This window comes from Armigeres subalbatus, chromosome 1 (assembly GCF_024139115.2).
Source record: "Armigeres subalbatus isolate Guangzhou_Male chromosome 1, GZ_Asu_2, whole genome shotgun sequence".
Classification (NCBI taxonomy): Eukaryota; Metazoa; Arthropoda; class Insecta; order Diptera; family Culicidae; genus Armigeres; species Armigeres subalbatus.
The window spans coordinates 264,184,397-264,206,825 of record NC_085139.1 but is presented as its reverse complement, the minus strand read 5'-3'; the positions used below and the strand labels follow the sequence as shown (position 1 = coordinate 264,206,825).

General features: G+C 38.4%; 2 protein-coding genes across 2 annotated transcripts; both read right to left on the bottom strand.

The window, feature by feature from the left end:
* Positions 1–2,092: 2,092 nt before the first annotated feature.
* On the bottom strand, positions 2,093–5,314 carry LOC134213496 (uncharacterized). Its single transcript, XM_062692607.1, has 3 exons — positions 5,059–5,314; positions 3,583–4,265; positions 2,093–3,521 (listed from the first exon to the last, which is right to left on the bottom strand). The coding sequence occupies exons 1-3, from the start codon at positions 5,124–5,126 to the stop codon at positions 2,782–2,784; spliced, it is 1,491 nt and encodes a 496-aa protein (XP_062548591.1). The 5' UTR covers positions 5,127–5,314; the 3' UTR covers positions 2,093–2,781.
* An 8,973-nt stretch (positions 5,315–14,287) lies between these two features.
* Positions 14,288–17,294, bottom strand: LOC134207285 (uncharacterized). Its single transcript, XM_062683008.1, has 3 exons — positions 16,188–17,294; positions 15,467–16,123; positions 14,288–15,259 (listed from the first exon to the last, which is right to left on the bottom strand). Exons 1-3 carry the CDS (start codon positions 16,521–16,523, stop codon positions 14,288–14,290), a joined length of 1,965 nt encoding a protein of 654 aa, XP_062538992.1. The 5' UTR covers positions 16,524–17,294.
* Positions 17,295–22,429: the final 5,135 nt, after the last annotated feature.

Sequence of the window (22,429 nt, the reverse complement as noted above, 5' to 3'; positions counted from 1 at the left end):
ATAATGGTATCGATTTACATATCTTGACCCCCTTATCTTCCCAGTACTTTGTAAATCCCACACTTTGAAACGGAGGTCCATTGTCGCTTTGGATCCTCACCGGGCATCCCCATTGCTTAAAAATTCCGCAAAGCGCGGAGTTTGTTTTCTCTGCATCCGTCTGCTTCATTTCAACTACATTTAAGTATCTGGAGTACGTGTCAACGACTACCAAAAATTCACCCGTTCCGAATCCTGGAACTTTCAGGAAGTCTATCTGTAGCACCTCCCAGGGTCCCTCCGGGAGTGCTCTGCTTGACAACGGGATGGGTGGATTCTTTCTGGACAACTGCGTACATACTTTACAGTCTTTCACGTACTTTTCCACGGATACTGACATGCCAGGCCACCATGCCTCATGATTTTTTTCATGGCGACTATACCAACATGTCCGCTGTGTGCTGATAGCAAGGCTTTCTGTCGAAGTGATTCGGGTAACACAGCACGATCATCCTTGAAGATAAGAAATCCGATGAACCGCATATTATTTTTTTGAGCTTCGTACATTTGCAAATTTCTTGGCCAAGAGTTGTATCGCAGCGCTGTTCGTACACTTTTTAGCACTTCGTCTTCTTCGGTTTGTTTTTCGATTTCTCCCCATGTTATGTTCATATGCCCTACGTCGAGCGTGTACAAAAAATGGTGCTCATCATCCTCTTCGACCGGAACTGGCTCCTGTGTCTTGCAGATAAGTCTTGACAAAGCGTCGGCAACATTCTCATTCCCTGGGACCCGCTCGATGGTGAAGTCGAACGCTTGTAGGCGGAGTGCCCATGCGTCAACTCTTGACAAAGCGCGTTTACCCAAACGATGCGTGCCGTTGAATATAATTTCATTCGCTTCAGCATCCGTTCTGATAACGAATGTCCTGCTAAGTAAGTATGTGGAGAACCGCTCTACTCCCCATACTACAGCTAGCGCTTCTTTGTGACTTTGGGGATACCTCTTTTCCGTGATTGTTAGCGATTTAGAAGCACATGCAATAATTCGAGCTGAATTATCATTGTTGTACTGAACCAGAATCGCTCCTAAACCTGCTGGAGAAGCATCCACATAAAGCTCGATCGGGTCAGTTTGACTATAGTATCCGAGAGTTTTTATAGCCTTCACTGCTCTTGTTTTCAAGTGATGAAACTCCTGTTCCTCGTTATTTGTCCAATAGAACGTATCTCCATTTGCTAATGCCCTCAGATATTGAGTCAAATTAGCTCGATTAGGGATGAAGCGGTCTACAAACGTCACAAGGCCCAGGGAAGCTTTTTAACCTCCGAGCATGTTTCGGGTCGCCTGGCATTTTCAATAGCGCTCAGTTTTTCTTTGTTTATCTCCCAGCCATCTGAAGTTAGCATAAATCCCAGGAAATCAACTTTTGGCTTCCAAAGACACATTTTTTCGTTCAATCTCACGTTGTGGTTTCGCAACCTATCAAGGACAACCTTCAAGTTCTCATCATGCTGCTCCTTGGTTGCTCCGAAGACGAGTACATCATCTTGGTAGTTTTGACACCGCTGCAACCACCAAGAATCTTTCGCTGGAGTGTTTCCTGGAACACATCCGGAGCGTTGCATAGTCCGAATGGAAGTCGGACAAACCTGAACATACCGAATTCGGTACAAAAGTTTGTCAAGTGCCGAGATTCAGGGTCCAATTCGATATGGAAGAATGCGTTGCTCAAATCTAAAGTTGAGAACCATTTCGCACCGTGTAAGTCTGATAAAATTCCTTCCAAAGTGGGCATTGCGAACGGCGTTCTGAACACGTATCGATTGGGTCCCCTCAAGTCTACTACCAACCGGATGTCGTCTTTTCCTTTCGGAACCACCAGCATTGAAGAACAGAACGATGTATCCATATCGTTGGTCACACGTTCGATTATATCGGTCATTTCTAGCTTCCGCAGCCGTTTCTTCAACAATTGGTTTAACTGCTTGAGGTATATTCATGAAGACATTACGGCAAGGGGTAGGGACTTGTTGTACTCTATGCGAACTGGTGGTAAGTTGAATTTCAGGAATTTTTCGATCATGTCTATTACTGCAATCTCTCCCGGAAACCAAGCGGAATCGACGGACGAATCTTTTTTGATTGGCACTTTTGTGCCAAGCAACATAATACTGTATCGTGATGCAGTGAATCTACCCAGCAGTGCTTGTCGCTCATTGACCACGTAGAACTTTTCCAGGAACGTGGGTCTATCTTCCGATATAAACAAGGGTGCTTCAAAAGTAGCTGATACTTGAATTGTACCTTCTGATGCGTAACCCTTGAGACTGCGATCCGACCCCTGTTTGATATTGTGTACATCTTTATTGTATTCCGCATTCATCATCAATGTGTCGAACATGACTTGGGTAAAAGTGTTGACTTGTGCCCCTGAGTCAATGAGAAAACGACATCGCATACCCGCCACTTTTGCCATTATGAACCCATCGCCATTATCTGAAGAAATCGTAGCAACCGTGGCAATGTTTTGATTATCGTGCGAGATCTGTCAGAATAACAAGAACGAGTTGTCATTATTCAAGGTTTATTTTCGATTTGTCATCACATGGGATTGAGCAGAGGCCTGTATAGGAGAATTAATTTTCTCCAATCTTGTTCACTTTTTAATGAGTTTAATGGTCAATAGTTGAGTAATAAGATAAAAACTTTTTAGAAGACTGATGCAGTAAGACTTCTGCCTTTTTTGAAAAAAAAGAATCCATTGCACGTATAAAGAAGGACGCATAGTTTGGTTACTCGTTAATTAGATGAGTGTATGGAATTCTCACTTACTTCCGTTGACTCAGCAGAATCTTCACGCTTCTCAACCACTGCAACCGTTTCCTGGAACGACTCCGCACTTTCCTGAGTTGCCGGTTTTCTCGAACTCGCCCCCGGAGGTGAGGGACATGCCATCTGAATATGACCGAAGCGTCCGCAGTTCCTGCAATCTTTATTGATGGCGTGGCACCTGTCGGGCGCGTGATAAACGCTGTTGCACCTCCAGCATCTGTTCACATGTGACGTGTTTCGTTGTGGACCAAAGGTTTTCATAATCGATCCCCGCGATGAGCCTCGACCTCTTATCCCTGTTGGATTTCCACGATATCCACGTTGTGATGAAGCTCTTGCTGGGAACCTGCTATAACCGCCTCTCATAGGAAAGTCCGCTCTGACCGGTGCGACTATTGCTTCGTTCTTTGAACCATGTTTCTGGGAGAAAAACTGTTCGTTCAAGCGAATAGCCTCAATTTCTCTGATCTTATCAACTAAGTCAGTAAAAGTTCCTTTTCTGCTGAGGAGCTTTAGAGCCATAGTTCGCACTTCTTTTCTTAGAGCATGTTCTGCGACTGCTCCGACTATCTCTTCAAATTCTTTTTCTCTATCGAAGTCACAGAGCCTAGCAGCCGAACCGACACGAGTTACGAATGCCAAATCAGATTCATCTGATTTCTGTTCCATAAGCGCAAGACGACGTCGTTGGAGCATTATGTCGGAACCTATTTAAAAACAATCAGTGACGTTGATGTTGATTCACTACTATAAACACATTTATGTTACCTGATCCATAGTATGCTTTTAATCGATACAACGCATGAGAGAATGGCATTAAACCTGCATCAGGAGCGCTCGAATCGGCCTTGGCATTCCGATAAATGTCTAGCAGACGGGGCCCTGCCTTGACCTTGAATAGCGTGAACTTAGTAACTTCGTCTGTGATTCCCGCTAGCTGCATCGAATCGATGAGAAGATCACGCCACTGTTCAAAGGTATGACGATCGATTTCACCATCCTCGCTTGCCGGCTTACATTCGGGAACACTGATCGATGACACGGATAATTGGTTGATGGAGCTCATAAATTTCGACTCTTCAACAACGGTGATATCTCTTGGGCGTTGAGTGCTTGAAGGTCCGATTCCCTCAAAGTCGATCGTACTCTGTTCCACTATTGCGCCGGCGTCCGAAGGGGGGCCCTCAACACTAGATTCGGAAATCGGCTCCAATGCCCTTCGCATTTTGTTCATTTCTTCTACCAGTAGAGCATTCCGAGTTCTTTCTTCTGCCAAGTCCTTCTCCAATTTAGCAAACCGATTTCGTTTGAATAGACCTGTATGCAACGTTTGCTTTTTGGCTTTATTACCTTTCGGTTTAGTGTCACGTACGAGTATCTTCTTTTTCGGGTTTCCACTTCGGGAACATTGGCTTTCGGTTAATCTCTTTCTCTTCGCTGTGGGAGTATCTCTGTAAATTCAAATTTGGATAAGCGAATTCCAATTAAAATATTGTCTATGCTTCGAGATAAGTCATAGTTTTAAATATATTAGTTATAGAACAAATATATTAGAATATTCAAGCTCAACAAGACTTTTGATTATTAGGCCTAGAGCACTCGGTGCATCTGATTTTTTTTGTATATTTTCATGTTACAATAAACAGAAAGTTTTTTTTTTCACCTCCTGTTGACAGTAAACCTATCGCTGGTTACCCATTGTTTTTTTTTTTTTGTCCTATAGCTCTATCTATCCATTACTACTCGTATATTAAGCCAATTCACTTTTCTTGTTGGCATTAACACTCATCTAAAAGAACTTCATATTTCAGCCTACTCGTACCACTATATCATTGGTTGAGCCTACTGATTTATTTATTTTTTTTTTCCTCAGCCTACTCGCTACCCTCATTGGTCGAGCCTACTTAAGGTTTCTGGAACTTCAGCCTACTCATACCACTTATTGGTTGAGCCTACTGAGCCTGTAGTATGGATTATTTTCTCAGCCTACTCGTTAACATTTCAGCAACGAGCCTACTGCTTTTCCCAAAGGGATGCTTTTGTGTTACAGCCTACTCACCCCTGTAAAGAATGAGCCTACTGAAACAAGACAGCCATTTTGTTTTCCTGCTCTTCTCATTTTATTTCATCAGCCTACTCACCATTAATGGCTGAGCCTACTAACATTCAAATCCTCTTAGCCTACTTTCCATGCATTTGATGAAAAGCCTACTAATGAATTTCCAGCTCATAAACCATACTTACCCTTTAGGAGCGTGATCCGCGCCAATGTCGTATCCGACGGTGAAACTACCGTCCGCAGATTCAGCCATTTTGTTGCCCGCAAAATCAAATCACGACCATCCGCTTTGAAAATCGACACAAGAATGATCCTCGATACAAGAAAAATTGGCACGACAGCTTCCTTGCTATCCCTTTTTCTCTGCCTCTATAGTCCCCTCATGATAATCTTTCTCTTACTACTCTTTCCAATGACTTCTCCCGGAAATCTATTTTTCCAAGCCAAAGCTTATTTCCAACCTCGAACATTCCAGTCAGTTTCCCTTCATTGTACATTTTCAACCGTTAAGCTTTAATGCTAGCCTGGCCTCAAACCTACCGAGAAATATTTCAATTTGCTTGCATTATTTTTTCAGTGGGGTGAGAAACGTCAGCTGAAATATTTATGTACTTCATTCGAATCTTTTGGCATTATGTATTTACTGTCAGATTTTTGCCTTGTTTGTTTTGAACCTCCTATATAAACCAAATCTAGTAGTCAAGAATATTCAACGTAGTATGTTCATCACAGTCTGACATCAACATAAATAATTTACTCGGTAAGTTATTATTTCGAACATCAGTTTTGTTTATTTTCTCCGATTCTTATTTATCCCGTATTCTACAATTGTTTATCACAGATTTCTGCTGACCGGCTCTACACGGATGCGATACTTAAATTTTAACTTCGATTCCCATTACTTCATCAAAAGCTGCAAACATATAGTTACGTTAGCCATCGCAACGAACCATCAGGCCATCAACCCAACATCGGACTTTGCACCAAGCAAAGTCAGCAATTGTCAACCAGCACCCAGCAACAGACCACAGCAGTCAGCGGAATTCCTCAGTTACACTGGATCAGCAGTTTTACTTATTAAATAGAGCCCGAGGCTCGATTATCGGATCATTCTAAGTTTGTATTTCAATCAGTGCAGTTTAATCAATCGAATATAGTGTTTAAAATAAGAAATAATGTCAGTGTTAGTTTTTTAAAAAATCCGAACGTGACTTAGTATCGTAATTGGCGCAGCCGTCCGGGCTTCGAAAAAAGTGCGTGTGAAAACAGTGTAAAATTTGGATTCGTAAATCCAAATTCAGTTGATCCGAAAGTACCTTGAGTTCTGAGAGAACAAGCGAAATCATCCAGCGTCATCGAGGGTGTGCTGGAGTCGAGGTCACACCGCCACGCTACCGACATCGAAGGAACCGCGACCCACCACGACAGCAATTAGGTGAGTACTTTTATTATTCATCTTTCGAATAATTTACCCGCGGGGTCTTAGCCGTTCTTAGAGAAGCTTCTTCCCCATTAGAAAATCAAAGTTCTTAGAGAATTGTTTTTCTGAACAATACACACGAGTTCTAAGAGAACGTGTGCATTATTTTAACCCCCCCCTCAGTTAATGCCTAAAATTACAAACAAGGCCAAGAGTGCCTTGGATATCACAAAGGCACTTCTGAAAAATAGGATCAGAGCTCAATCTGATTCCGACTCAACTAGCGAATCTGATAACGATTCAATCGAATCTGCAGAAAATTCGCATATTCCAATTAAAAACCTAGACATCCCATTTCAAAACATAACGATGTCTGAAACTCTGAAAGTAACCCACTGGAACACATTACGCAACAGTTAACCGCAATGATGCAGGCGATAGAGAGAATAAACGCGAAACAAAACGAGCACGACGCAATCATACGAAATGTAACCGGACCGTCGCCCGGTTCAACTTCGTCAGCAAGTGCATCGTCCAGTGCACCGCTAGATGTTAATAGAACAAACTTGGATTATTTATTCAAAATACCTGACCCAATAAAATCACTTCCAATTTTGAGGGTAATAGGAAGCAATTATCCGCCTGGATTCAGACAGCGGAAAACACTTTGAATCGATTCAAACCATATGTCAACGATACACTGTTTGACATGTACACCACCGCGGTGACGAATAAAATACAGGGTAAAGCAAAGGACATTCTATGCCTAGCTGGAAACCCGCAAGATTTTGATTCTATAAAAGATATTTTAGTCAACGCTCTTGGCGACAGACAAGAGCTCTCGACTTATAAATGCCAACTCTGGCAGAATAAAATGGGAGATAACACACCGATACACAAATATTATCAACGTACCAAAGAAATTGTGCAAAGTATTAAAAATCTCGCCAAGCAAAAACAAGTTTACAAGGACAACTGGAAAGCCATCAATTCGTTCATCGACGAAGACAGCCTTGCTGCCTTCATAGCCGGCTTGAAGGAACCCTACTTCGGGTACGCACAAGCTGCAAGACCCAGCGACATTGAGGATGCCTACGCATTCTTATGTAAATTCAAATCAAAAGAAATTACTGCTTCTTATATGTCCGAGACAAAACCCTCCAAACCATTCCGACAAAACTCCAAATTTGAAAGACAGGGTCCTTCAGAAAACAAATCAACTAATTCCACACAGTCAAATCAGCCTATCCCGATAGAAATAGACCCATCCATCAGGAGTAGATTAACGCTTAACAAAAAACTCATCAATAATCAAGAATTAGAAAACAGCGACTCAGAAGAAGAAAAAGAAGAAAATGAATTATCGATAAATTTTTTAGTGAACACCGGGACAGAGACAATCACATGAAGAACACGAATTACCTTCCATATTTAGAGATTCCACATCCATACTCGAAGACCAACCAAATTATTAAAATTTTAATCGACTCCGGCGCTAATAAAAATATAATCTCTCCAGGAATACTTACAAACCCTAAATCTATCCAGAGTTCAATAAAAAATGTTTCAGGAAATCACACTATCGAAAAGAAAGGAAAACTAAACCTATTTAAACACCTTCCACCTCTCACCTTCTATGAATTCCAATTCCATGATTTCTTTGACGGAATATTAGGCGCACAAACACTTGCAAAATTTAAAGCAAAACTCAACTTCCAATCCCAAACACTACTTTTGAATGGAGAAAAAATTAAATTTTCAAAATTTTACCCCTTGAAAGCCGCCACATATCACCACACAGTAACTCTAGACACACAAAATAATGGCGACTGGTTCGTTCCCGAATTTCAAAAATTAAGCGATGATTTCTTTGTCACACCAGGTTTATATAGAGCAGAAAATTTTAAAACAACTATTAACATTTTAAGTACCGAAAAGAAATCTCCCAAATTTCCGAGTCTTCAACTAACTATAAATAACTTCGAAACACTTGATCCTATCCCTATTGCACCCAATCATAAACTAACTACCGAGGAAATAGATAAAATCATACGAACAGGACACCTATCACCACTGGAAAAATCTTATTTATTAGACCTAATTCATGAAAACCAAGAAGTCCTTCTGCATAAAGACGAAAAATTATCAGCTACTACGGCTATCAAACATAAGATAATAACCAACAACGAGGCTCCTGTATATACCAAAAGCTACCGTTATCCACACCATTTCCGAGAAGATGTTGAAGAACAAATTCAAGAAATGCTGGACAACGGTATCATTTCTCATTCGGTTAGCCCATATTCTTCCCCGATATGGGTAGTACTTACCAAAAAAATCAGATGCGTCTGGAAAACGCAAAGTGCGTGTCGTTATCGACTACAGGAAGCTAAATGAGAAGACTGTAGACGATAAATATCCGATGCCACAGATTGAGGACATCCTCGACCATCTTGGAAAGTCTGTTTACTTTACTACGCTGGACCTGAAATCTGGATTTCACCAGATCGAAATGGATCCTAAGCATAAGGAAAAAACAGCATTCTCCACAGACAAAGGTCACTTTGAATTCACCCGGATGCCATTTGGCTTGAAGAATGCCCCGGCCACGTTTCAGAGGGCTATGAACAATATTCTTGGTGAATACATTGGACATATTTGTTACGTGTACCTCGACGACATCGTTATCGTTGGAAGGAACCTAAAGAACATCTAGAAAATCTAACTCTCGTTCTGAAACGTCTCTCTAAATTCAACTTAAAATTCAACTCGACAAATGCGAATTTTTAAAAAGGAAGCAAATTTCTAGGACACATAATCTCTGAAAATGGTGTCAAGCCAAACCCAGAGAAAATTGATAAGATTATTAACTGGCCTATCTCAAAAACCGAAAAGCAAATAAAACATTTTTGGGACTAGCTGGTTAGTATTGCCGTTTCATAAAAAATTTGTCAAGGATGACGGGAAACATGACGAAATATTGAAAGAAAGACGCAGTTTTAAATCTTCAAGATGAGCAATATATTAACGCTTTCAACACATTGAAGAAGATAATTTCGACAGATCAAGTATTATCCTACCCTCAATTTGAGAATCCGTTTATTTTAACAACGGATGCGTCAGACTACGCGTTAGGAGCAGTACTTTCACAAATGCAACAAGGCACTGAAAGGCCTATAGCGTTTGCGTCAAGAACATTGACAGACACAGAGACACGCTACGCCACCAACGAAAAAGAAGCGTTAGCTATTAAATGGGCCATAAACAAATTTAAATCCTACTTATATGGCGCAAAATTTACTCTTATAACGGACCACAAGCCATTGACTTTTATAAAAACATCCGACAAAAACCCTAAAATCCTCAGGTGGAGGTTAGACCTTGAAAACTACGACTACGACAATAAATATAAAGAAGGTAAAGCTAATGTTGTAGCCGACGCCTTAAGTCGACGACCTCCGGAAGTAAATAGTCATATAGAAATTAATACAAATTCTTCCATTTTAGGTAACAATCAGGATATTGAACATCAGAACCAATCAGATTTGGACGAGTCATCAGATTGCAATACAGTTCATTTCGGCGAAGATTCTAATGATTTTTATATACATTTTGTAGATCGGCCGATCAATTATTATAAGAACCAACTTATATTCCGGACATCAGGATTCACCACCACGATAGCAGAAACTCTCTTTGGCAACCACTATAGAACCATCGTGACCCAACCAAACTTTTCAAAGGAAGACGTAACAAACATTCTGAAAAGGCATCATAATGGTAAGCAAACAGCCATTTTGGCACCGGATAATGTTATGCTCCTTATACAAGAAGTATTTAAAGAAAATTTTAATGCGAAAGGCCATTTTGTATTTGCTACAAAACTTGTAGAGGACGTTCAAAACGTAGAAAGGCAAAACGATTTGATAATTAACGAACATGATAGAGCCCACCGAGGCATCACAGAAGTAATAGCTCAGTTAAAACGATCATACTATTTCCCAAAAATGCAAAAGCTAGTAAACATGTACATTAATTCTTGTAACATTTGTAATAAGCATAAGTACGAGCGGAAGCCGTACAATATCAAAATATCGCCCCGACCTATAACAGATAAACCTATGGAAAGAGTCCACATTAGGGTGGCTCAAATTAGTATGGGAAAAACTTTTGTCAATTTTTTTGATGGGCCGCCCCCTTATTCGGTTCTATTTGATGCCCTGATGCTCTGGACAAAATTTCAGCCGAATCGGCCAACGTTTGGGCGGTGCTAAACTCGTTGGAAGTTTATATGCAAAAATGTATGCAGAAACATCCAAAAACAGTGAATTGCAGTTGAACGGCACAACTTAGGAAGAAACACTATGATACTCATCCAGGTCTTGAAGAATTTAATACAGAATGTTATGCAGAAAACCGCGAGAAGATTAGAGTTTGCCCGGCTAAGTTATTAGCATTTCTCTGTAGTGGGGTTTGAGCAAATTTCGTTTCTTTTACCTTTGAAAGAAATAAATTCACCCCTACAACACTCCAGTAAATTGCTAATATCTTTGCCTAATAAACTCTAATTTTCTCGCGGTTTTCAGCATTACATTCTGTATTTAATTCTACAAGAACTGAATGAGTATCATTGTTCTTGATCGTAAATTGTACCGTCCAACTGTAAATCACTGTTTTTGGATGTTTCTGCATACATTTTTTCATATAAACTTCCGACGAGTTTAGCACCGCCCAAACGTTGACCGATTTGGCTGAAATTTTGTCCAGAGCACCAGGGCATCAAATAGAACCGAATAAGAGGGCGGCCCATCAAAATTTTTGAAAAAGTGTATTTTGAGCCACCCTAATCCACATGGACATTTTCATAATAGCCTCTTGCAATTTCCTTTCACTTATCGACTCTTTTACCAAACATTTGCAACTATTCTATATGAAGACCAAGAATCTCACTGATCCCAAGCAACACCGGCAACATCTTCTCTAGAAATCAATTTCAAAATATGTCACATTTCTATTTAATAGTTGTTTCGAGAAAACAAGTTATGTTACATGAATCAGGAAACAGTCATACATACGACACGTGTTAACTTCGAATTACATAAAAGTTGCATTAATCTCCATGTAACCCGTTTTTTGGATGTTACCTAAATGTTCCATCGTATGTTACAATACCGTTGGAAATTATTTAAAAGTAACTAGTCTATTAAAACTTTGGTAACTTTTTCACCTTTCAACAAGTCAAAGGTTTTCTCCTACCGTGGAAAATGGACATTAGAAAGAATTCTGTAACTATGTTCTCTGATAGCGACAAAAAGTTGTGGAAAAAAATTAAGCGTAATGGTAATTTTACCCGTCAAAAGAAAGCGTTATTGTCCCAACTCAAAAACTACAAAAATCCTCTTGGATGTTCTGAAAGTGATTCAATTCAACAAATACCACAAGTATCTAGCGCCGATGAGCAAAATCCTCAGCCAATGAGTTTTGACCGGAGGCAGCTGGTCAATACGCCTACAAATGAGCAGATTGCTGAAAATGATGAGTTGGATTCTGAATCAGAATCTGAAACTTATGATAACTTGAAAGCTGGTATGACAGATTTCAAAGAGGATTTGAAAGACTGGGCGATAAAATTTCAAATCAAGCATACCGCTCTGAACTCATTGCTTGCCCTATTAAAAAGTCACATTACGGATAACGTATTACCCAAAGATGCTAGAACTTTGGTGTGTACGCCTCGCAATACCTGTATTGCAGCGGATTCCAGTATTGGTGGAGAATACTGGCATTACGGCTTATACAAAGTCCTCAATGAGACACTATCTACTTATGAGGATTTGCCAAACAAGTTATCGTTGAACGTGAATATCGATGGCTTGCCAACTTTCAAAAGTTCAACAACATCATTTTGGCCAATACTAATAAATATACACGAAATACGGGAAACTTTGAATCCTTTAGTAGTAGGCGTTTTCTGCGGAGCATGTAATTTTTCCATGAGTAAATATTTATGGTAGATATTTATATATTAAATTATTTTTAATTTTTACAGCGAAACCAAAAGATATAAACGTTTTTCTAGCACCTTTTGTGTCCGAATTAAATGATATTCTTGAAAAAGGGCTTATCATAAACCAGCAAATGGTACTCATAAAACTACGGTGTTTTATTTGCGATACACCTGCTCGCGCGATGCTTCGAGGTTAGTATTTATACGAAAATAGATAAAAAATATACTGCCGTTATATGCATAATTGTCCCATGTACCTAGGAATCCCAGCAAATATGGGACAAATATGCATATGACGGCAATGTAGTCTCCAATTGAACATAATCTCCAAAAAAATTTCTTACAAAAAGTAGTTAGATGAACTTTTATTTTTACCTTGATCTGTGTATAGATAGAACGAGTAATCGAAAACATTCCTCTTTTCATAATCTTACGCACTTCAATAGAAATTTACTTGAATCATTGAATAAAATATGAATAATTATTCTAGGTGTCATAGGACATAACGGCTACAATTCGTGTTTGAAATGTGTCCCCGAAGGGAGTACTCACATGCTTTTAAAACCATGATTTTTCCAGAAACAGACGCTGCTTTAAGAAATGATTCGGAATTTCGTTCCAGGATTTACGAAGGACACCATAAGTTCGATTCTATTTTGGAAACAGTACGTGACCTAGATATAGTTAAAGATTTTCCGATCGGGGACTCTTTACACTTATTAGATTTAGGAATTATGAAACGACTGCTGAATGGTTGGAAATCTGGCAGCCTCAATAATTACAAAGCTAAATGGACGGCTAAAGAAGTAGAAGGCATTTCCGCTTTTCTGAAAACATGTAAATTGCCGAGAGAGTTTCAACGTCCTGTTCGAGGCCTAGACCACCTTGCTCGCTGGAAAGGTACAGAGTTGAGAACATTTCTACTGTATTTAAGTGTTATTGTACTGAGCAAATTTTTTGAATCGGACGAAATTCTTGATCATTTTTTAAATTTTTTCTGTGCTATACAGATTTGCATAAGACACGATCAAAATCCGAATAATTACAAAATTGCTCGTAGTTTGATAACAGATTTTCTCAAAGGAGTAAAGATTTTGTATGGCGAACAAATGTTCTGTAGCAATATGCACAGTTTATCGCATTTAGTTGACGACGTTGAAAGGTTTGGGCCACTGGATACATTCGATGCTTACCCCTTCGAATCCAAGTTGTACACGTTGAAACGACTAATTCGTAGTGGAAACTTACCACTGTCGCAGGTTGCTAGAAGAATAATCGAAATGCAGCAAACAGTATCCAATCAGAAAAATCAATCCTGCAAATCAAAGCGACAAACTTCTCTCAAAAGAAAACTATCAGGACAACATATTCCACCTCAGTTTGCATCTTCACTACAAGAGGAAAGTTCAGATTTATATTCATTTGTAGACTTTGGTGATTATTGTATAGATACTCAAAAATCAGTGGATCGGTGGATTTTAACAAGAAACATGAAGGTTGTATCTGTTGAGTATATCGTCCATAATACAACGTCTAATAGCATTGTGTTAATTGGTCAGCCATTAATGAACCTTTCTGATTTGTTTAAAAAACCTGTATTGTCTTCTTCCTTACAGATCTACGGATCAGACCTAAGACAAGCGCCACAACTTCTCATTGAGTCAACTCAAGTTTATTGCAAAATGGTTCAAATCGAATGTCAAGACATAAAACTACCGAAATCAGTTTTCTTTCCTTTAATACATACGATCAAGTAGTGATTATGATGTTTATTGATTTAATAACAAAATAATAAAACAACCGAACTGAATAGTTTGCATTTCACTGTAGATCTGAATATCCATTGCTCTATACCTGCTGATTTGTAAATATCACCCACCATCGTGAAGTGACGAGGTTGTACTGTTCAAACATCATTCAAACATCATCTCCACTTGATGATACAGATGAAGAACTTTCGGATTCCTTTGATTCAGTGTCATTTGAATTATCCAGACTTTTGATCACCGTGTGATAGATGTACTACTGCTGCCTGAGATGGTCCAGGGAAGTTTGCATCAGCAGGTCCTGCAGCTTTCGGCCTTTTTCTTGAAGATGAAGCTCGACGTTCTCCACTTCCACTTTCGTAGCGTTTTAGTTCCAAATTCTTGTACCTCAGAAGCGTTTTGAATAAATGATCACTTTGCTCACGTGTGTTGGAACAGTCGGCGGCCTGCATAACTTGCTGCATCAACTTGATGAAGTTTGGGAACGTCTCCTGAAAGTTGATATTGTGACTGCATTCATCAGATCCTTTCTTTGTGCGTTTGTTCCCCATCCAAGAAAAAGGGGTTAACACGTTCGGTGTTATCAGCTTTCGCACTATTGTCCTAAACAACGGCCCACTATCTCGTTTGCCATTGAGGCTGTAGATCGAATGTGTGTATCGGAAAAATTTTCCAGAGAATTCTGTATCAGATAAGCGTTGTTCGAAGATCTTGAACGCTTCGACGGAATTGATTTTGGGCATACTCTCAAATTCCGTAAATTCTTCATCGTAACGATTTCCAATTGGCGTAGCATCATTTGAATTTTTCATCAACATTAATTTATTAACATTGGCCATGAAATCGGTCAATTTTACCAAAAGTCCCTCCTGAACGTTCAATCGATCGTTTGTTTTGCACACCTCAGCATTGAGCTGGGATAACTTTGCTTCGAAAGCGTCCAACCGGACATTTATCTTACGCAACTCGGTAATGACTGAGTATTGGTATTCGTTAACAGTAGAAGAAGATGCCATCTGCTGCAAATCAGTGTCAACTCCCAAATCAACTTCGTCTTGCTTGATGTTCGATAACTGATCCATAATAACTTCATTATCGTTATCTGTGAGTGCATAGTAATTACCATTTTCAAGCTGAGCATATGGCTTCCCATCGCTAGCTATTATAACGGGAATTGTGATGGGTTGAGAAGCCTGAAATAGAATCAGTCATATAAATTTATTTTATTGTACATATACTAGTGAATCAGTTAAGGTAGTTGACCTAAAGAACCCCCAAATAGTGATTTCAAAAGTTGATTCGTTCTCTCGAATATTTTTTAGAATCAGAGGAAACTAGAAAGCACTGTATGCACTTGCTGACGCCAACTTGCATAAATTTATATAGAAAAAAATGCTCACCGAGTTTTCAGTATTGCTGACGCCAACTTGCTGAACCGATGTGCCACTTGTCGCCATTGGTATTATTGTTGATTGAAATGGACCTACAGCATTCCGTTGATCCTCATATACAGATGCATTATTCGTAATAAGGTTCTCATAAACCGGATTCTGGTTCGAATAATGTGCAGGAAAAAGAGAGTGAGACGTCGATGTACCAGAGGCAGCAGTGTGCATATTTGTCGTCATGGATGATGTATCCGATGCGGAGTGTTTCTTGCGATATGTAGTTGAATGTGATACTTGAGAATTCGGGATAGGCTTCGAAATTTCGTTGGTAGATTGTTCAACGGTTGCTACTTGACGTTTGGGAGCAGTGTCCTTGTTGAGATTCACATACACATGGTTTCGATTCAATGGATGAGCAGGAATCGCAGTATGGGAGGCTGAAGATCCAGAAACAGCTACATACGCATTTGGCAAAGTCACGGATGCCGAACTTCGTGCGGTGAGCTTCACACCTGGCGAAATCACATCTGGGTTGGAAAAATAGCAAGTTGGTTGATCGGAAGATGTCGCATAACCTGGGGCTCGAATGGGGGACACAACAGTGACCGCAGGGGGAGTAAAGACGCTTGGTCCATCATTCATTCCAGATTCTTGCAATTCTTGAGCAGCCTGTAATCCAAGAATACATATTCAACTTTTAAAACTTCCTATAATAAAGTAAAACGTTACTTACTAAGTTATAACTCTTCGATTTGAACTTTGGCTCTTTTTTTGCTGGAGCAGAACGTGTTCCATGACCCATTTGAACGGCATCCTCAGAGTCAGTAACTTTTTCGAGCGATGCCATCAAATCCTCCGCATGCAGAAAAGTTTTAGCCCGTCCGAGAATTTTACATTTTTGTTTTTTCCATGTATCTTTTTCTGGCCTAGAGTTTTCGTTTTTCGAAAGGCTGACCAGATTTGATGGTGGCCAGTAAACAAATTTGTCTTCCACCCAATTCGATGGAACTACTGTCATTGAAGGCAGCGATTTTCTTGATTTACGCGTTTGTACAATACAGTACGGCATTGCGGACAATTTTTTTTTAAAGATCGACACGCTTATCACCAGAAAAAGTTGAAAAAAACAATTAAAAACAACAAGAACGTTCTGAATAAATTAAAACACGTAGATCAAATGCGGAACAAGTGAAAACAACGGATCTGTCAAAACTCAAGTTACACTGCTGCAAAATTTAGGCGAAAATAAGTTTTGTTGTGATTACATTTGTCAAATTACGGATGCATCGCAATATTATGTAGAACATATGTAACTTTTTCATACCCCTTCAATTGCAATGCAACGCAGGCTTTTTATGAATAAGTGACAGACTGACATGCTGAAAGTCAAGTAATAGTTGCAAATGAATTTAACTAGACCACGGGATTATTTATTACTCAATTGTTATTTCTAAGTAACTTGTTATGTCTTTTCTATAACCAATTCAATGTGCCGGCCAAAAAATCTTGGACAACTTCAAATGTTTGATTTGTTTTGCGAATTAGCATTGAAACATGGTTCATTTCGAAACTCAAAAAATAATAATAAAAAGCGTTTTTGACATTTTTGGTTAAGTTTGGCGTAGAAAATCAGTTCCGCAAATGGATAAAGGTGTGTGTGATTCTACTGTACCACTTGCGAAGTGTTGTTTCTGCTGGTTATCCACCCACTTTTAGAAAAAAAATATGTTAGGCTCTTTTTAGTGGAATCTGGGTGGTGCGGATAGAATCGATTTGGTTGTCAAAGTGAAGCCAAAATTTTCTATTGTGCCGGAGCCAAACATTGAAGATTGTGGTTATGTTCGTTTTAGATCTTATATTGAGAAGTATTGTTATTATACGGGAAAAAAAAATAAAAATAAACTTAGTTTGAGTTTTGCATTCTTTTTAACAAATGTATTCACATTACATTTCGAGTAGAATATTAGTAGAAATGCAACTAAAATGCACTCGTTACGAGATTTCACGAGATTCAGAAGCTGATTGAAGCAGGAATGTAAGTAAATCATCGTAAAGTCATGTAGAGTCTCGCGCATTTGTGCGCCTTCATGCAGCATGGAAAGAGAAATTCTAAGAGCGGGAAATGTTTGACAGTCAAGTAACTGCAAAATAACTTTGCATGTGGGATTGATTTGAAAATATCCCGCTACTCGCTTGAGAGCACAAAAGAGGCTCTATCCGCAGCACCCAGAGTGGAATGTATTCAACCGTCTAAGACGAGTTTAGTACTCTCCATTTAATTCCACCAATTATTTTGATATCTTTGCAGATACGTATTTCGACCTCAACTGTGTGGTCGAAATACCTATCTGCAAAGATATCAAAATAATTGGTGGAATTAAATGGAGAGTACTAAACTCGTCTTAGACGTCTCGCTGGTTCCACCATCAGTGTTTCATTCATGTTTTTAAAATTTTCAATTAAATGAAATAACTATGTAGGCGCCGTAATTGCAAAGTTGATTGATTCGTAGATAAAATAACGCATTCATACACCAAAACAATTGAAAAATATTTGAATCTCGTGATTCATTCGTAGTTCGAATTTGCAGAAAATAGAACTAAGGGTTATACCAGTTTTGAGTTATTGTCAGTTGATGTTTTTAGAACAGCTGCTGAGAAATTGGAAGCGCTTTTGGAAACATTACAACACCCGCGCGGTGTATCGCGTTTAAAGTTTGTATGGGAATTAGTATGGGAAAACATATTTTTTTTACATTTTTACTTCTAGAGGTTTCAGTTTATTGTAAACCAAGTGACACATTATGTTAAAATATAACCCAAATGAAGCCGATGAACTTTGCTGAAGAAGGTTCGATGCTGGAATGTCCACAAAAAAAGTTATAACCCTTCGAAAATTGCAAAAACTCTATTATTCTGCCAGCACTGCCGAACTAGGGACCAATAATTTAACTGAGAGTTATATCAAAATTATTAATCTTATAGGGCTGGGATGCAAATTGGAGTTATTCAGAATCATTTCTCAACGTAAGGGTCCTTTCACAAATTACGTAACGCTAAAGGGGGAGGGAGGGCGTTCAGCCGAGCGTTACGATCCATACAAAAAATTAGGCCTTCCATACAAAAAGTGTTACGAGGGGGAGGGTGGGGGTCCAAAATCACCAAATTTAGCGTTACGTAATTTTAGAAAGAACCCTAAGAATCGGGACAAGAAGCAAGAAAGGTTTTGTCCACAAACAATCGTAGGTTGCCCGGTAGTGCTGGCAGAAACATTTATTTCAACTTTATGTGGGTAATATTTTTGGGGTCATCGGCTAATTTTATTAAATTCATCGGCCAATAAAAAATTTTAAATTGTAATGTTTTTGAATCTATCATACTCAGAATTGTTGTATTGCATGTTTGCACCTAAGTTGCATAATTTTCAGTGTAAATAGTTTTGGTGATGGTGTATCAAAACATTTGAGAGGTGGTGTGTCTGTAAGAAATATCAAAAAATGGCGATAAATTACAGCAATAATCAGAATAGAAATCAATGAGATTATTCAAATATGTGCTATTTAATAAGTTGTATAGTATTATAACTTTATTTATTATTGCAATGTCATAATTTTAAGTTTTCACAAGCATTCATTGGCAATAAAAAAACTAACAAATTTTAAATGATGGAACGTTCATAATTATAATTTATTTTATCCTAAAACTTTAAAATATTCATGGCCCATGTATTTTTACCATGCACAATAAGAAGTTTCACCATAAATTTTCAATGGCATGTAAATTTAGGTCATATTTTATGAATCTACCCAACACATTGTTTTCAATGTTTTTAAAATTATAACGATTATTATGCACTGATATTTTGTATTCCTATAAACATTTCGAATGACTTTCGTAGCTTACTTTTAGCAAAATATGTAACATAACTTTCCGATAGAGAAACAATGTTTAGCATCCTGAAGTTGCTGAAATGATACAAAGTAACCTAAATCTAAAGTTATGATAGAGTTTCACAGCAACAGTTGTGTGATTTTTGGTTACACAATCATTACGAAAGGACCTATTATGCGACGATTGCAATAGGTCACAATGAGTCTCACCTTTTGCGCTTTTTTGGTTGCATTACTGTAGCTACCATCGTTGCAACAGCTTTGATTTTTTTTATTTGCCGCGTAATACTTACTGCTACTTATTTGTAACAATGTGTGCTACTTGGGATGTACAAAAATCCCTAACAAAATACTTTGTATCATTTGGAATACCAAAATTGATTGTAACCGATCATGAAACTACCTTTCATTCAATTCAATTCAGAAACTTTGTAACTCAAGCAGGTTCTTCCATAGCATACGCCTCGTCATCCGAGACCAACGGTCAAGTAGAAAGAGCACATTCTACTGTTATAGAGATATTCAATAGTAACAAACACAAATTCGAACATCTTGGAACTAAATCAATGATTAAATTGTCAGTAGCATTATACAATAATTCGGTACACTCTGCCACCTCATTCACTCCGAATGAGCTCCTTTTCAATAATAATAATAATGTAAATCCGATAGATATTGTCGAAAAAGCTAATAAGCTATTTACAGAAGCCAAAATAAACATGTATAAATCTCAAAGTAAACAAAGAAGCCAAAATGTAAACAAAGAAGACCCCCCTGAAATTGTCGAGAACGAAAAAGTATTTGTAATTCCAAACATTAGGTCTAAAAAGGAACCGCGAGCACAGGAAACTAGAGTACACGATGTACGGCATAAAACATTCAAGAATGAAAGGAATATAAAAAGACATAAAAATAAAATTAAAAGGTTAAAGAAAATGTAAATTACTTCTTTCAGATAATCATTCAACTGGTAACATTTATACTACTAACCGAAGCCAAAATGGAAATAAGAGACCTACATTCCAATCCAGTACTTCTGATAAAATTAGGAAATTGTGGCATACAAACTGGTACCACAGCGATAATTCACCCCATCAATCTAACGAATGTTGAAGAAAACATATTTACTTATAACAAATTAGCTAGACAACTCGATCCTAAATTGACGATTTCCAGGCTTGTATTAAAACGAAACAAAGACCTATTCAATACTTTTTATCAAATCAAGCCTATGAAGAGTAGAAGAGTTAGAAGGTACGATAAGATTGGTACAGCATTCAAATGGATAGCTGGAACTCCAGACGCGGACGACCTCAGGATCATCAATAGAACGTTAAATGAGCTAATCGATGGCAACAACCAACAGTTACAAATCAACAATAAGATCAACGACCGCATCCAGGACATTACAAGCACAGTCAATCAAATGATTCAAAGAAACGGAGTCCAAAACCAAATTTTACTAAAAGAAATAGATGCTCTTACGCTATTAGCATACATGGACAGCACCTACAATATCCTCAGAGACATAGAAGATACGATTCTAAAGTCACGATTATCACTCGCGAACAGCAAACTATTAACACTTAAAGAAATTCTGGCCATAGAAACGATCATCAACGAACAGGGCATAAAGACACAATTTCCAGAGGATGCTCTTAACTTCATTGAATCCAAAGTTGCAATCAAACAAGACATGTTATTGTACATTCTACGCATACCAAAAATCAAAGCGAATTCAGAAGTCATTCAAATAATACCAGTAATAATAAATAATACAATAATTACTGAAATCCCAACACATATCATCAAACATGGACATGATATCTTTTCAACAGAGAGACCTAACGAATTCATCCAACGGTACCCTTCATCAAACAACTAGAAAATGAATGCACCGAGTCACTATTTTTCAGCAAAAAGTCACTGTAGCGTACACATGGTACATCATGGCTTCATCAAAATGATTTCGGACGACAAAATCCTAATAAGTGGAATAGAAACAGTAACCCTATCATCAAACTGTGGTCCAGACAATAGAACTCTACATGGAAATTTCTTGATTTCCTTCTCAAATTGCACCGTTTGGATAAACAACAAAACATTTTCTAACACCGAAACCACGGTACACGCACCAGAAATATTGGGAGCATTCCCAGGACTTTACATAAATAGAACAATTATTCAACAGCACAACCTGTCATACATAGGAAACCAGACGATTGTCAATCGAAAACAAATTGATCATATCAAATTCGAACAATACAAAACTAATATTTGGTTATTTAGTTTTCTAGGAGGAATCACATCCACCACAAGTATCACCATAATAATCGTTATCTTGTGTCTCCGAAGGAAGAGAATAATCATCAAAATTAAGCAACCATCTCAGAAGCGAAGTGCTAAGAGCTATTCAACAGACAAATCAAAAGATGCACCAGGACCCCAGGAAACTTCGAGAAATCATCCCATAAAGCAAACCACAAACATTAACATTCAGGCCGAGGACGACCTTTTTCACCCCGGAGGAGTTACGTTAGCCATCGCAACGAACCATCGGGCCATCAACCCAACATCGGACTTTGCACCAAGCAAAGTCAGCAATTGTCAACCAGCACCCAGCAACAGACCACAGCAGTCAGCGGAATTCCTCAGTTACACTGGATCAGCAGTTTTACTTATTAAATAGAGCCCGAGGCTCGATTATCGGATCATTCTAAGTTTGTATTTCAATCAGTGCAGTTTAATCAATCGAATATAGTGTTTAAAATAAGAAATAATGTCAGTGTTAGTTTTTTAAAAAATCCGAACGTGACTTAGTATCGTAATTATATATTGAAAAAATCGGAGCGATCAAATATAATGAAGAGATATACAAGGAATATATGGGAACTAACTATAGTATTGTGTCACGGGAACAAAACGACACTAATCCACTTTGCTCGCTGCGCATACATATTGAGGGGTCAAATTTATGATTTAAAGAAACACTGTATATGTTCCCAAAATGTGAAGTATTAACTGGGCCATCTGAACCAATTTGCATTGACTAATCGATTCTCCAGCTATAAAACATGTTATTTATG